Here is a 17,205-nt window from a genome sequence, read left to right as displayed (position 1 = left end):
TATTCACTTTGATATATCATACATAAATGGAATAATTTCTCATTTTTCTGAGTGTACATGTTGCAGAATCATTGGTCATGTAATTATTTATATATACATACAGTAATAATGTCTGTTTCATTCTGCTATCTTTCCTATCCCCACATCCTCTCCCTTCCTCTCCCATAAACTCCATCTACCTAATCAAAGGTAACATTATTCTTCCCTAGTGCCCCCCCCCACATTATTGTGAATTAGCATTCAATCATTTATTAAATGAAGCATACAATAAAATTAATTTATACTCTGTGATTTATTTAGGTCCTCTTGACGTATTTTGGATGTCTTCAAAAAGTTTCTCTTTCTAAGGGTGCTAAGTGACTGCCCTCTGATTTTTATAGTGGGAACTTCAAGTTGAAGCTATGAATCAGAGTATTTATTAAACTTGCTTAAGTTGACAACTTAGGATACTGTGGATTTTATAGTGCATTAAGATGGAATGTTACTTCATGTGGGGAGAAAGGTGGCATTTTGTTCCTAGAGACTATGACATAAACATAAATTGGTAAAATTTTATTTGTATGTGCGTGTGCATGTGTGTGTGTGTGTGTGTGAGATGTGGTTTTGTTTGAGACAAACAGGTAGTAGGCACTTTAAACTATATTTCAGTGTATATAAATTTTAAAATTTGTGTTTACTTGTAGATATAGAAATATGTCACTTATTTTTCTTATAAATATCATGTGTATATATGAATATGCATGCATAATTTCCAACTAAAAATAATATTTATGGGTAAACTTTTTTCAAAATGCACCGTATTTTCCAGCTTGCTTTTTTCCTAGTTATCATTGTATAATATGAATTTTGAATTTTTTTTTTTATATAGTTAATAGCCCTAGTGGGTTGATGGACATCAACAGAAAGAAGAATAGGGAAGCTGGAGTGCAGGAATATATACTAATTTGATTTAGATGATCCAGTGAAATGAGCCCAAGGTAGAATTCCCATGATAACTTAGAAGGGTAACAGAATCAGTGACGAAATAGTCTAGATCAGATAATTGGACATATATGCAAGATACAAAAACTTGGTTCTTAGTGAATTTCACTGATAAAATAAAAGAAAATGAACCACTCCTATGTTCCAGTTCATATGAAAGTTCTGGGAAAAAGTGTTCCCAAGTAGAATGTTTTCAAAGCTTTTAAGAGGTGTCAACAACAGTTTAATGTCTCAGAAGTCAGCTTACAGACAGCCAATGCTGGCAAGGTGGCTTGTTACAAGTTCAAATAATCTGAAAAAGAAGAAGAATGTTCCAAAAGCCTATCAAGGAAAAGAAAATGTGTTTGAACTCTGTGTTTGGGGAAACCAATGCCCAGTAGACTTTGTTTGAAATCACTCCAATAAGAATATGTGTAGTCCAGATTAGAAGCACTGGTCTGGAGTGGTCACAGGGGACCTATTTACAGAAATAATTTGTGATTATTTAACCCTAGTTTTTGGCCAAGAGCTCAACAAATTCTTGGAACAGAATTTTAAAGCTATTTTTCAAGTCAGATTCTTGGACCAAAGATATTTCTTTTTATGTCTTCCATAGCCTAAATGAATTCTATGAGAGATGATCCACTAAATGTATTTAGCCTCTCTTATCTTTTTGTACCTTTCCCTCACATATTTTTCCTCCTTGTTTTGTCTGACAGGCGCCAATGTTTTCCTGGCCCCGGTTGAGGGATGCTGACCCCATTCTGAGATGTGAGATGGCTTCCACTGGAGAGGTAACTAGTTAATGATCCATGAGTACTTTCATCAAATCTACTTTGAAATCTATGGTTTTATGATGTGAATATAGTAAAGCAAGATACTGAGTAGTGAGAGAAACACAAACTTCTACTTGCAGAGTCTCAAAGTGCTGAAGAATTTTGCATTAAAGAGAAATCACTTCTTTTGTAACATTCAAAATTCTCAGTTATATTTCAACGTGGGAAAATAATATATGTAGTCTTGATTCATTTCCACATTGCACATTTATTTCCACATTACAAAAATTTCAAATATTTCTCTAGATGTTTACTGCATTCTCAGTAAATGCACCCTGTGTGTTTCCTTTTATTTTAAGGTTCTCAGTTTTCTCTGTAACAGCACTTCATCCCCTGCTTTGTTATCATGAAATCAGATCATAGTATTTTTACAGACAGCATGTAGAATGACAGCATTAACGAGATCATAGACCTACATAGTGTGAAAATCTGCAAATACATGCAAAATCTGTGGACCACTTTTAAAGCAACTTGAACCTCTTGGGGATTTTCTATAAACTATAATGGGACTGGCCACTGGATGTCCCTCTTCACTTGTGTTGGGACTGTGTCAATAGAAGGTTTCTTTGAGAATGTGAAATGTGTTTTCTCATAGCGAGCTGTCAGATTCTGGAAAGTTCTCTACATGTCAGTGTCAGGACATTTTATGAATCACCTAGCCCTTGACAGACATACTAGATACAACCTTCAGATCCTCATCAGTGCACATCGGAGTGGCAACATCAGACTGTGAGGCGTCATTGTTTCTCTTGGTATTAAGGAAAGCCTGAAAGAGGAGAATATTTAATTACAACAAATACGTGATGTTTTATATGGTTGCCTGGTTACAAGCAAGATATGTGAGAAGAAGCCAAGTGAGACAAGAAGGCAGGCAATGAGGAATAAATGACTATCCTGTTTTTACATGAATTCTTAGAAGAGGGGACTTTTGGCTCCTTTGCTACCTCTTTTAATTTAATAGGGGAGAAAAATCTAACTTTAGACCAGGTACTACATTCTATTTTTGGTCAGGTAAAGGAGACTTCAGGTTCATCTCGATCCTATGGTCAGTAGTAGTAGGGCTGTTTTCCAGGGTCAGCCTGGGAGAGGTCTATATTCCTTCATGCATTTTCTCCAGTGTGACAAATTTGGTTTCAGTGCTAATGTCCTTGCCGCCTCCCTACATACATTTTTGGAATTGTTGAAATATTGAACGAGAAATTGAGCTCTGCTCTTGGTTGTACCTTTTTTTTTTTTAATTAAGTATAAAAAGGAGAAAATTCCTCTGTTATTAGAAAAAGTCATATTTCCAAGTGCCATCAAGTGTCATGTTTCAAGGTCTGTTTTATAATTAAAATCAGAATAATAATTTTAGCTTTGAAATCTTGATTATGTTTCAGAGAGATTTTTCGGTGTTTAAATGGCTTGTTCCAGGTTCATGTAAGACTCCAGCTCCTGGATGAATGAAAGGACATTTTATTTTCTTGGTTGTAAACTGGGGATGCAAGTCTTAATCTTTACTGGAATATTCACTACTTTGTATTGTTTCACAGAAAATTGCTGAAACCACTCCTGTGTCATTTTACCTGTACTTTATGACTGATTCCACAATTCATTTCAATAAAATTTCTGATCTGTTAACTTAGGGTGATATTATTTAAGATAGTTGGTCAGTACACGACTGATTAAAATATTCACTGTGGAGTGAAAAGCAGCATGCACTTGTGGTCAGTGAAGGTTATAGTTATGAGCACTATCCTTGCCCAGTAAGGGAGTCATTTGCTTAAAGAATGAATTCAGACATTGGTGTTATTTACTATAATGGTGGTTCTGTACCTGTGCCAAATGATGATGTTCATGGCAGAAATGACTCCCATCATGTTGAAATATACCACTTGTCCTCTAGTTATGGTGGCTATTTGACTTGTAGCTAGATTGTAGCACAGTTACCCTCCATGAAACCTCTGTACGTCCTAATACGTGTTAGTTTGGAATCTTTTTTTAAACATATGGCTGTGGCATTCAGGACTAGTTGCAGGGTATTTTGGTTCATTCTATGAAAATGATAAAAAAACGAACAAGCTCCTCTGAGATTTTCATGCTGCTATTGAATTTCCTAGGAGGTTTTTCTATAAGCTGTATGAAATGACTCCTAACCAGTTGATCAGCAGTTAGTCATTTCTACTACTGACCTGTGAATTCATGCGCTGCTGGGTAGTATATATGACATATACTGTTATTTAAACATTAAGTCATATTAACATTTGGAAACTCACCACATTATGGACCAGAAGCTATGATTTGTATCCAAATAACTCACAGTAGAATCCAGTACCACTGAGTGTTGTTGAATAGAGAAAGAATTGCTTATTCATTCATTATGCTTAATTAAAAACATAAGATACATCTGCCTTGGCCAGCCTTTTAATCCCTGGATTCAGATTGCCTGGTCTTTGGGCAACATTGATAAAAATCTAAGAAAGAAGTCTATGAGTAAATTGCATTCCATTTGTATTTTGTTTTGTTTTGTTTTTCTTTGTTTTGGTAAGTGCAGTTGACCCTTATTTTCTTTCTGTTTTATTTTTTCCTTTGTTCCTAAACAGGTGGCTTGCTTTGGTGAAGGTATTCATACAGCCTTCCTGAAGGCAATGCTTTCCACAGGGTTTAAGATACCTCAGAAAGGCATCCTCATTGGAATCCAGGTAAGGGTGTGCAGCTGTACACATTCCCGGGGTAGCACAGAGTGCCTGGGACATTAATTGTGGCATAGAAGAGAGGAGACTTGTTTCACATTCCACTAAAGAAAATACCAACTTATAGAAAAAAATGGACATTTGTTATTCTATTTGTTCTCTGGTTTTTGCCTTTTCCTGTTACAGTAGCCAATTCAAAAATAAAATAATAGGATAAAAAGAAAGGAAATGTCTGTAGTGAAGGAGGATTTGTTCTAAAAGGCACTCAGGTACCTTAAAACAACAGCAATCTCTCTTACTCCTTGGTATGGCCTTTTTTGTATATCTTGCTTATGGCTCCTCCTTCTTAGCCCTTCAACATAGGCTTTCAATAGAGTGCACTCCATTCTCTCCTCTTTTGACCATCTCCCTTGCCATCTCCTCTGTGTCTATAGTATCTATTCTCTAGCTGTAAGTAACACCTTTAATTCTTTCTCTTCCATCATCTCATGTTTCCAACAATCTGTCTACCTCTTTTGGATGTTTCAAACCCAACATTTATCAAATTGAAGTCATGTTTGTTCTTTCTTGAATATTCTTTCTTTCTCCTTCCATTTCCTTCCTCTCTTCCCTCCTTCTTTCCTTTCTCATTCAGTCCTGCATATGCCCAGTCCTTCATATTTCAATGTCTGCTAAATGACAAAGATTCAAGTTTGAAGAAAGGAAAATTATTTGAGAAATGTTCTCACTCTAACTTCCCAGATTGAACATTCTTACAGGGCAGTAACTTAAGAAATACTCCATAGTATATTGTGGAAGCTCTTAAAATATTAGTATTTGATAAGCTTTCAAGGTCAAATCAGGGAGAAATTATTATAAATATCATGTACAATGAAAAGGGCATTATCAGTTTATTTTTTCAAGTCAAATGTAAATCTTAGGATAAAATTGCACACAGAAAAGTCTATTATCCCTTGGAATGTTTATTGGAAAAGTGCACAAATCATTATGTTTGCAAATTTCCTGAAAAAAATACTATATGCTTCTCAATGGTCATTTTTTTGAGATTAGTAATTCTTGGGTCCTATAAAAATGATGGATGGCCTTATATAACATTCCCACTATGCTTTTAATAAGTACAAACCCTGTGTGGTTACATTAAAAAAATCAATAAAAATATAATTAGAACAGTAACAGGTATTCTTAAGTCAGTAGGTGATTATTATAAATGCCGTCTCATTAGGGTTTCTTAATATTAGTAAATGAGACTCTGGAGACTGGACAAGTAGTGGTTTTAGAGAAGTTTCTGCAAAGAGTAACTTGCGATTTTGCTTCATAAAGGTGCCAGAAGGAACTTAAAAAAATAAAAAATAAAAAAAAAGGTGCCAGAAGGGTGATGGTGAATAGTTAGAGCAGAGGCTAACAAGATGACTTGCAATTGTGAAGCTTAATGGCAGTTTAGAGACAAATCACATCATCTGAGCGACTCATCACGTTATAAACGCATATTAAGTATTATTAAGTCTCAAGTATGAGAATATTTGCCCAACTTCCAGTTATGGCTTAAAGTTTAATGTGAGACCTGGGGGCATTCAAAGGAGACCATGCCCTTAGCCCTGATCTTCAGACTAATCATAATAGTGCTAACATTTTAAAATACCAGTTTAAGAAGGCAGTGATGTAAAAAATTGTGCCTTGTTTGGTTCCAGCGCTGCAGGGAAATGTGAAGCCAAAATTAATTTGATCCCTATGAAGTATTTGTGTGATTTTGGCATCAGTGAACAGAATTTTGCTTTGTAGGAAAAAAGGGAGTTTTTTATTTTAAGGGGAAAAATTGTTTTCTTAAAGCAGTATGATTCTGTCCATTGGAATTCTACCTTTCAATGCATTCTTTTTAAAGGATGTCAGTTTTAAAGAATATCAGTATTCTAGCATCTACATGAATTGTCATAAAGGACCTTCTGTCTGTGTATAAATACAAAATGTTAGGAATTTAAAAATATGTTCTTAAGTATAAAGTCAAAAACCAAGTTTTAAGGAAATATTTGCTAAAATTATATTTAATGAAATATTTACAACTGTGGAAAAATTTGACAGGACTGGACTGTAAATCTCTAGAGGTAGACAAGTTTCATTTTTTAACTTATTTTATATGAGAGGCAAGGAAAACTTTCCATTCCAACAGTTAATGTATAGTCTCTTTATTGCTAGATCGAGGGTTTTCTTTCATAGTGATTTTAAAAAGTGCTTAATCAGACAATTTAAACTGAAAAACATGACAGAATATTCTAACCAGAAAGTTAATGGCCATAAAACTCACCAGAAATCTTCTTAGCTAGAAAGGAACCAAATCTTATCTCATCTTTTTATCCAATTTTCATAGCAGATACAGATAAAGTAATCCAAGTTTCATATTTCAGGATACACTGTTCCTTTTAGAAAGCACTTTACTGACCATGATCTTACTTGGTTAGAGAATATATATATAAACTTTTTTCAAACATATAATGTCAAAACTGAAAAGATCATAAAATACTACTGCTAAAATGTAAATGGAGCTTGGGCCTAGTGAATATATTGGAAAGTATATGGTTGAAGATGAGTTAGGTAATAAAGTTCTGAGAGAACAAGTTCATGATTACATTTTGATTTCTTAAGGGAATCATTCATTTAATATGAAGCTCTGTGAACTTCACTTACAGAAGAACATTGGTACCCAACTTTGCTGCAGTTAATTTGATAATTTATTTCTTCATTATTAATGGGGAAGATGATCAATATCCCATTTGATGTAAAGGGCTTCCTTTGTCTTCCTCTCCCCCACCCCCGACAAATTCCTGGTATGGGTAGAAGGATTTAGTGAAGGTACCTTGACTTATTAATTTTACTGCAGGTTTCAAGAGATAGTTGTAGGAACAGATAAACATGAAGCAGAGGAAAAAGAGTCTCTCAGCCAGGAAACATTTTTTTTTTTAGTGTTTAAACTTATTACATGTTTTAAATAGGCATTTATTACTAGCAGGTTTCAAAAACCGCTTCTCAATATTTAATAAGTAGATTGGGTGTGCTTGTGTGTGTGTGTGTGCACGCGCGTGTGTGCACACACATTATCTGTGGCAGTCCTAAATATTAAATTCTCACCTCTTTTCCACCCTACTCCTTTACAAACTCTTTATTTCTTTCTGCCCTTCCAAATTAAATCCCATGGGCCAAATTGCCTGGGAAGTATGAAATATTCGTAATATCATCATATCAATCTTGCCTAACGAGGATTTAGAGAAAAAGTCAGGATTCACATATTGACAAGAGATCCTCGCCAACTTAACTGTTTCAAGTCTCTACCAAGACTTGTCATATTCCAAGGCATTTCAAAAGTTAGAAAGGCTTAATATAGGTTTATGTGGCAACAAAATCATGCTTGGTTTTCCTGCAGTAGTTCCAGCCACTGTTCATCACATCAGAACTTATTTTTAGTTTCTATGAGTAGGCAATCTGCCTTGTTTTGAGGTTTTCTGGAACACCCTTTAACAATAAATGATTCACTCTGGAGTAGATCAAGAGCACTTGCTTTTTTCCCCCTCTGATTGGGCTATTCACTGATGCTTGTGAAATGGCAAGCACCAACCTGACATCTGCGCTTCAGCATTGCTCAGAAACACAAAGCAAGCATTTTATTTGAAAGGACAACTCCAGTGACATGAATAACCTTTTATCTTCAATACAGCATCATTAGGAACAACCATAGAGTTGTCAGTCCCCATGTCCCTGGAGAATCTGTAGGCATTACTTAGTATTAACTTGGCTTTCTTTTCTTCAGCTAGCAGTTGGGTTAATGGAAAAATGATCATTGGAGGAAATATATATGTGCTTCACTTTTAAAGGGATTCCTTCTTATAAACATTTCCAAGAAAATAAATCAGCCTGTACTTTTCACCTTTAGTAACAAATGGTTTCTTACACAGGTATTTTCAATCAGCTTTTAAATCTGAGGCTACTCAGATGCAAGCTGACAGCTGTAATTTCTTTTTGTAGAGAGGCTGTTTTATGTGTCACAAGTGTTCAATACATGTTTGATAGAAGTTTATAATGTGTCTATGGAAGCCAACACCCCAGACCAGAAGGCAGAGTGGTTCCCTGGCTGGGAACTGCCAATACTGTCATGTTGGATATTTATCTTTTCCACTTGGGGGACAGCACTGAAACAGCTCCATAATGAGGTTCTGCCTGGTGTCTGCAGACCTTAGAGGCCTTGCTGACTTATTTTACTTTAAAATGACAAAGAAAAAAATTGCATTCTAGTGCTCCTCCCTCAACATTTTTCATTGTGACTTTGGCTGAGGTTAATGCATCTTGACCTTAAATTGCAAAATGAGTGAAGGATCGTCCACTCAGCCTCCCTTCTTTTCCACTTCTAAATGTTAATATGCAGAAACTACAGATTGTTGGGATATACTCCTTGAGTTCCTGATTCAATAAATCTGGGTGGAGCCTAAATTTTCATATTTTTAATAAGTTCCAGGTAATGCTTGCTGCTATTCTCAAAGTCTGCTTTGAGAACCACTTTACTGGTGAAATAGCCTTCTAGAAACATAGTTAAAAGTTATTTTCTGCGCATGGTGGCACACACCTAGAATGTGAGTAACTACAAAGGCTGAGGTAGAAGAATGGAAAATTGAAGGCTGGCCTTAGCAATTTAGTGAGACTCTGTCTTAAGATGGACTCAGTCATTATTTTTTTATTTTTAAATTAAATTTAATTTTAAATTAAATTCTAATTTGTTATACATGATAGTAGAATGCATTTCAATTCATGCTACACATACAGAGCACAATTTTTCATGTTTCTGGTTGTACACAAATTAGAGTCACACTATTCGTGTCTTCATACGTGTACTTAGGGTAATGATGTCCATCTCATTCCACAATCTTTCCCACCTTTCCCCTCCTTCTCCTTTGCCCTATCTAAAGTTCCTCCATTCCTCCCATGTTCCACCCCCACCCCCATTATGGATCAGCGTTCACATATCAGTGAAAAGTTCAGCCTTTGGTTTTGGGGGATTGGTTTATGTCACTTAGCATCATATTCTCCAACTCTATCCATTTACCTGCAAATGCCATGATTTTATTCACTTTTAATGCTAAGTAATATTCCATTGTGTATATATACCACAGTTTCTTTACTTCATCTACTGAAGGGCATCTAGGTTGCTTTCACATTTAGCTATTGTGAATTGTGCTGCTATAAACATTGATGTGGCTATGTCCCTGTAGTACGCTGTTTATAAGTCCTTTGGGTATAAACCGAGGAGTGGGATATCTGGGTCAAATGGTGGTTCCATTCCAGTTTTCCAGGGAATCTCCATACTGCTTTCTATATTGACCCTACCAATTTGCAGTCCCACCAGCAATGTATGATTGTGCCCTTTTCCCCACATCCTCACCAACATTTATTATTGCTTGTATTCTTTTTAAAAATATTTTTTAGTTTTTATAGTTGGACACAAGACCTTTATTTTATTTATTTATTTTTATGTGGTGCCTAGGATTGAACCCAGTGCCTCTCATGTGCTTGGCTAGTGCTCTACCACTGAGCCATAACCCTAACCCCTTGGTGTTTGTATTCCTGATAGCTGCCATTCTAACTGGAGTGAGATGAAATCTTAGAGTAGTTTTGATTTGCATTTCTCTAATTGCTAAAGATGTTGAACATTTTTTCATATATTTGTTGACTGATTGTATATCATCTTCTGAGAAGTGTCTGTTCAGGTCCTTGGCCCATTTATTGATTGAGTTATTTGGTTTTTTGCTATTAAGTTTTTTGAGTTCTTTATATATCCTAGAGATTAATACTCTATCTAATGTGTGTGATATTCTGTAGGCTCTCTCTTCACCTCACTGATTGTTTCTTTTGCTGAGAAGGAGCTTTTTAGTCTGAATGCATCCCATTTATTGATTCTTGATTATATTACTTGCCCTATATGAGTCTTGTTAAGGAAGTCTTATAGACCAATGGTACAGAATAGAGGACAAAGAGAGAAACCCACATATATACAGTTATCTCATCCTAGACAAAGTTGCCAAAAACATATATTGGAGAAAAGATAGTCTCTTCAACAAATGGTGCTGGGAAAACTGGAAATCCCTGTGCAACAAAATGAAATTAAGCCCCTATCTCTCATCATGCACAAAACTCAAATTGGATCAAGGACATATGAATTAGACCAGAGACCCTGCACCTAATCGAAGAAAAAGACGGACCCTGTCTTAAAAAAAAGACTTGGAATGTAGTTTAACGTAGAGTATCCCTGAGTTAATTCCTAATATTTCAAATAAATAAATAAATAAAGTCATTATTCACTATTATTATCACTATATTTTCAGTGACTTTTTGTTAAGGAAGTCTAAGGGATTAATAGTTAAGTTCATGATTAATGTATCATTTATTCAATAAGTTTGCTGAACACTTTTATGTTTTATCTCCTAATCTGATTTTGGGCAAAGTTCCATCTGGTCTGTGTTTAGCCAGAGTTCACAATATAAGTTTTCATATTAGGAGTTTAACAAAACTCAGAGGTTCATTTTGAATATTTCATGTATATTTCCTGTAAATCAAGAGACTTTAGACCATGAACAAAACTAAATATGTCATCTGTTCAGTTCCTTCCTTTACCAGAAGGATCATACTTTAGCATATGATTGTTCTTTTCTTCTGCCTGACTTCTTTTTATGAGTCTGCCATATAACTCATTAAACAGTCCTAATGTCACTAAGAGTTATTCTCTAATTTTACTTGTCTAATTTTATTCTACTCTTTTAAATGTTTAGCCATGAGATTCTGTATCCAAGCTCATTTATTCCTGCTTGGTCCCAACTGTATATGGAAAATGATTGTCCTGGGCATAGTTTCAATTCATATTCTAGAAGACTGTCATGAATAACCCCTTAGCCTGCCTTAGCTGAGATACATCCTGTTGCATTTATCTTTTCTATTTGCCAATAGTTTCCTTTCATAAAACTTCAGTTCTGGGATTGAGAGCATCAGAATCTGAAAGAATTTTGTATTTGAATATAATCTTTGGAGTCTTTCCCTAGGATTTAAATATACTCTCAGAGAACCTCTGCATATAAATACGAGAAGGTTTTATCCACTGAACATTATCAATATTGTACAAGAATCTTGATAGGTTTTATCGCAATTCCTAGTTTCTCTGAAATAAGATTATGTCCATGATTTTCAACCATTTATAGTATGATTTAAGATATTTACTGAGGTAACCAAATTACATCATCTGTTTAAAACCTTTTTCAAGGGAAACCAGCAAAATGGTCCCATTTAAGAATTGATATTTGGGCTGGGATTGTGGCTCAGCAGTAGAGCGCTGGCCTAGCCGTGGGACCAGGGTTCAATTCTCAGCACCACATAAAAATAAAGGCATTGTGTTGTGTCCATCTACCAAAAAAAAAAAAAAAAAAATCTCTCTCTCTCTCTTTTTTTAAAAAATAAAATAAAAAATAAAGAATGGATATGTTTTAAATATGACTTTAAATAATATAGGACAGGTGCTCAGACATCCATGTTAATGAAACCAAGATCAAGGACTGGTCTTTAGATATGTCACTTAGCTTTGTTTCCTTTCATCCTGACTACTGTCTTGCAAAGATTAGCTCTTAAACACGGGTGGTATATTTAGAAGTGGGAATGCCCTGATGGTAATGGGCAGAAGTCCAGGGAAGGTAGGACCTGGAAACTATCTCGGGTCCTGGGAAGGAAAGGACAATGGACTACTAGTAAGTATTTGAACAGTGAGTTGGAACATTAGGGAAACCTGTGTGGAAGTAAAATGTGTATATGTGATATCGTTTGGGTAGCAGTGTAACTGTTACTAGTATAACAGCTGCTTTAAGATCCCAGGCTTGGAAACGAGGAGGTAGATGAAGAAATCTAACATATAAGAAACTGGAAAAAACAATGATTTCAATAATAATAATAATAATAATAATAATAATAATAATAATAATAAATATTTATTGAGAAATATTATTGGGCCTGTCACTGTGCTAAGTTGTAGTATTAGCACTTATGTACCATTTACAATTACTTTATTGAAAACAACACTAACCCTGTGACAAGGTACTGTTGCTATTTCCATTTAAGAGATGAGGAGAATATATCATAGAGAGGTGAAGTTGCTCAAGGTCGTGCAGTTTAGCACATTTGTCCAATTGTCCCATATTTGAGGCACTTAAAAAATTAAATTGAGCAACAAATATACCACTTGTGGTAACTTTGAATAATTGTTATATTTTTAGAGGTCTGTTCTTTTGAGAAAAGTAAAAGGTGAATGATTAGAGCATTTAAAAATATGTGTCATATATATGAAAAAATATAAAGGATATATAAGCTTTAGATTATGACTTCAACCTATTTTAATATACCTATGTTGGTTTTCTTATAATATAAGCAGAATTGAAAACTTGGGCTTAATTTGTTAGTAAGTTGTAAGTCCACAAGAAGTAGAAATATTATTGTCATCACTGTTTTAGAAATGAGTGCTCAAAGATATTAACTTCTCTAAGCACATGTTACTTGTGAATGGTAAAGCTAAAATTCGATATGCAGCTTAGAGACTCCAGAGCTCTATTTTTTTTTTCTCTCTCTGTATGTGTGGTATAGAGCTCATTCTTTAATCACAAAATTTTATTGCCTCAGAGTAAATGCAAAATTGAGTTACAAATGATTGAGCTATTTCCAGGACCTGTACTTGAGCTACCAGGACAGTGGCTGAGTTATTGAAGGCAGCATGGAATTAAAACTTAGCAATTAGAGCAGGCTGGACAGGCAGAACAACTCAAGAGGAAGACTTGGTGTTCATATCCTAACCCAGGTGTCTTTTACATGCCCCTGACATGGGAAAGGATCCATGTAGAATTGGGGGGATCTAAACCTATAGTCAAAGACTAAGTGGATTCAATAGGGAGACTTTGTAATAGTATAGAACAAATCAGTGAGGTTGAAATTTCATCTGTTGGAAAATTAATAAGAACTTATACTCAGTATAGGTGAATAAAAGGGGAAAAAAACCCTGTCATCTTTAATATAAAGTACCCAGCAACATGTGGTTTTGTCTTTTCTGACAGTGTGAGGGACTGCCATATTGAATATATTTAAATAAAGAGCATATGCATCTAGAGAGTGAATCTTATTAAATTCCATTTCAGCAATCATTCCGTCCAAGATTCCTTGGTGTGGCTGAGCAGTTACACAATGAAGGCTTCAAGGTATGCTATATTATTATTCTTTTCAGTATTTTTGGTTTGCATTGATATCTGCCCACAAAACCAAATACGGTAGAAAGAGGGAAATAAATCACTTAAGATGTTTCCTTTCAACCTGATAGGTTTAACTCACTTGGTAGTTTCCAAACTTCAATAGAAGGAAAAGATTAGAAAGACTAGTTTTTTAACAAAATTACCACAAACTCAATAGACGTTGTCAGCTAAAATCTTAGCAAGTTTAGCTGAAGCCTAATTGGAACAAAGTTCCAATGCATTTCCACATAGTTTTCTTTTTTATTTTCCTGTTTCCATCTGAGGTCATAGTTTCCAGCTGTTATAGTTACAGGCAAAACTTCTTTGCAGTGAATACCTGTACACAAAGCCTGTTTCAGTAAAGCAAAATTATTCTCATGGCTCAGGGTGGGTCTGTGACCATGGGGCTTTGTTGACCTGATAAAAATAAGTCCTAAGCCATGAATAATTCTATATTTTTCTCTTGTACAAAACAGTTACAGCTAAGATTCTTTTTTTTTTTACTGCAAATATTTTAAAAGTATTTAAAGTGTCTATGCCTCTAGATTTTGAGTCCCAGTCTCTACTACTGGTGCCATATTACTTTTCCTGCTTATCAATTTCTTCTTTATATTTTAAATGATACATATATCTTAGTAGGCTTCCTTGATCTACAAAAACTTTGACTATGACACAGTAACTGATTTCTCATTTTGAATGCAGCTCTTTGCCACAGAAGCCACATCAGACTGGCTCAATGCCAACAATGTCCCCGCCACCCCAGTGGCATGGCCATCTCAGGAAGGACAGAATCCCAGCCTGTCTTCCATCAGAAAGTAAGAACTGAACTATTTTCTGAGTTTGTGACATAGAGGATTAATTGTGGGAATGAGTATAATGTGAATGAGTTACTTTACAATTATAAGCCTATGAAAAATCCTTTTAATCAACCAATTTAAAAATGAATATATTTGTGGATGCTAGTAAAATTTCACTTATGAAATTTTCAAATACTATAGAACACACTTTGTCTATTGAGTGCATGGTATTATGAAACATCTTTCAAATACTTCTTGGTAGGATCATTTTATTGACAGAAAAATGAAAGCAAGAATGAATGTCTTGCAGTACTTTATTTCATGTCAAACTCATGTATATTAAGTGTAAGGTTAATCATCTACATTTCACTGATGTTGTGCATCAGTGGATCAATTTATTGAGCCCTTGCTTCATGAAAAATACTTTAGTGAGCATTGTAGTAATGTCATCCGTCAGATTTCTAAAGTGCTCATTGCCTGATCACATTGTTATCATGCCTTAGACCACATCACCATTAGGTTTTGTAAGATATTATTTCAGAACATTGTGTGAGCCTTCAGGAATACCAGCATGTCAATACTAAACTATGTGGTCTAAGTGCATGGCAGACCATTTCAGGATATTACAACCTACCCACTGGCTACATAATACCAAATCTTATACATGCTACTATTTGTCCAAGCTTTTAGAAAGCCAATCTATAAATTATTATCAAATTAATAAAAAATGGCATCATGTACAGACCGTCACAGGCTTCCCAAGATAATGTAATTCCTCTCTTTAGAGCTTTGTAAGACAATAATCAGTACTACTTTATGCTTTTGGTATTTAACTCTCTAGTAGTGTCTGTAGCAGCACCATAACAAAATGTGAAATAGTTTAATTCAAAATCAGGTTACCTGTGTTTTTACACCATCTGCTGAGAGGCCCTGGGAAGCAGGCAGTGAAGTAGATGGAATATGAGTTTGGATTGTGGGATAGGAAGGCCTTCATTGATGCAGAGATCACCACTTTGTAAAAAAAAAAAAAAAGTAAATATGTATCAAATTATCAATTCTTACTATGGTCAGATAGCATTTTTAAATAGAAACAGATTTTAATTCTCATTAATTAAAATTTCAATTGAACTTTTTCAAGAACACAATAAAAGAGTTATAATCCCCAAATGAGTTTGAAAATTTACTTAGGAATAGAGGAAGGCAGGAGGCAGTCAATTCAGTATGACATTGACTTAAATGACCAAGAGAATCATTTATGTTAGTATTTTAAAAACAAATTATACAATATACATTGCAAGTTTTAATTTATTTTGTTTATTCTTCCAGACTTATTAAAGATGGCAGCATTGACCTAGTGATTAACCTCCCCAACAACAACACTAAGTTTGTCCATGATAATTATGTGATTCGGAGGACAGCTGTTGACAGTGGAATAGCTCTCCTCACTAATTTTCAGGTATGTTCTCTCCTTTGGGTATAGGCTGCACATAGGTTTTATTTTTGGTCCCACACTAAGAATGTTAATCAGTATATGCACATCTCTTTCCTTCTCCTTGCAATGTTCAGAATAGATTGGAATTTTTAATAGAGCTTAGATAATGGTAGTAACATGGTAGGTCATGGCTTTAATGGGACAGTTGGTGGTCAAGCAATTGAGATCATTAAAATTCTTGAATAACCATGGCTCTTTCATTACTTCATTCCTTATACAAGTAACCTTTGAATAAAAAGTGACAGTGGGGTATGGAATAAAGGTTGAAATTTTATTCCACTGTTTCTCAATGAAAGTGACCACATGTAAGCAACAGATAAATAATTGAAGGTACAAGTGCTTGTCCAATCCACAGAAAATGGTTGCATAAGGTCCATTCAGTTTTACTTAGACATGACCCACCAAATTTATCATAGGTAGACTCACAGACTTGAGACTCATTAACCTCCTGCCCACCATATACATAACGTGTGTGTGCACACACACATACTAAATCAATATCAATCCCTGGGGGTGGGTGGAGAAATAAGCTTATTCATAGTGACATCTGAGAAATGGGGAAAAATCTCCATGAAATAAAATTTTTTATTCCTTTCATCCTATATCCCTTTAGAAATTGAGAGCACACAGTTGTGACTTTTCACTTCTTATTCATTGAACATTCACTTTCATTGCATGTGGGTTGCTAAGATTCTTATCATTTATTTGCAGGTGACCAAACTTTTTGCTGAAGCTGTTCAGAAATCTCGCAATGTGGACTCCAAGAGTCTTTTCCACTACAGGCAGTACAGTGCTGGGAAAGCAGCATAAGGAAGCAGAAGCCCGGTCCCATTCTTCAATCAACCTGAGCCCTGTTTTATCAAAATGAACTGATTCCCAACTTTGTTTTCCAGAGATGAATATTGATACCAGACTTTATTTCAGTTTACCCTGTTATGCCTTAATATTTCATATCTTTCACAATTTAATTGTCAAAACTTGATTAGAGTCCTTTTTAAGTAACTCATTCTTTGTGAGATTTTCATCCATTTAATAACACCTGTTTTGGGTGGGCTAGGCTCACCTATGTGTTTATTTGCAGTTAACATTTTATGGTGCTGATTAATGACAATCATGGCAGGAAAAAGTTGCCGTTCTATCTTCTGAATTCTCAGTACTTTA

At 35.0% G+C, this 17,205-nt stretch overlaps 1 protein-coding gene across 1 annotated transcript in view; it reads left to right on the top strand.

Annotated features, from left to right (window-relative positions):
- The window catches only part of Cps1 (carbamoyl-phosphate synthase 1), a 113,612-nt gene extending 96,758 nt beyond the window's left edge, over positions 1-16,854 (top strand). The window contains exons 33-38 of the mRNA XM_027941798.2: positions 1,680-1,754; positions 4,379-4,477; positions 13,666-13,725; positions 14,458-14,570; positions 15,879-16,008; positions 16,756-16,854. Coding sequence (XP_027797599.1) covers positions 1,680-1,754; positions 4,379-4,477; positions 13,666-13,725; positions 14,458-14,570; positions 15,879-16,008; positions 16,756-16,854 — 576 coding nt within the window. The remainder of the gene's footprint in view (positions 1-1,679; positions 1,755-4,378; positions 4,478-13,665; positions 13,726-14,457; positions 14,571-15,878; positions 16,009-16,755) is intronic.
- The last annotated feature ends 351 nt before the right edge of the window (positions 16,855-17,205 follow it).

The sequence above is a fragment of the Marmota flaviventris genome, chromosome 11 (assembly GCF_047511675.1).
Source record: "Marmota flaviventris isolate mMarFla1 chromosome 11, mMarFla1.hap1, whole genome shotgun sequence".
In the NCBI taxonomy this organism is placed as follows: domain Eukaryota; kingdom Metazoa; phylum Chordata; class Mammalia; order Rodentia; family Sciuridae; genus Marmota; species Marmota flaviventris.
The sequence above is the reverse complement of the archived record's forward strand: the minus strand, read 5'-3'. Positions and strand labels throughout refer to the sequence as shown.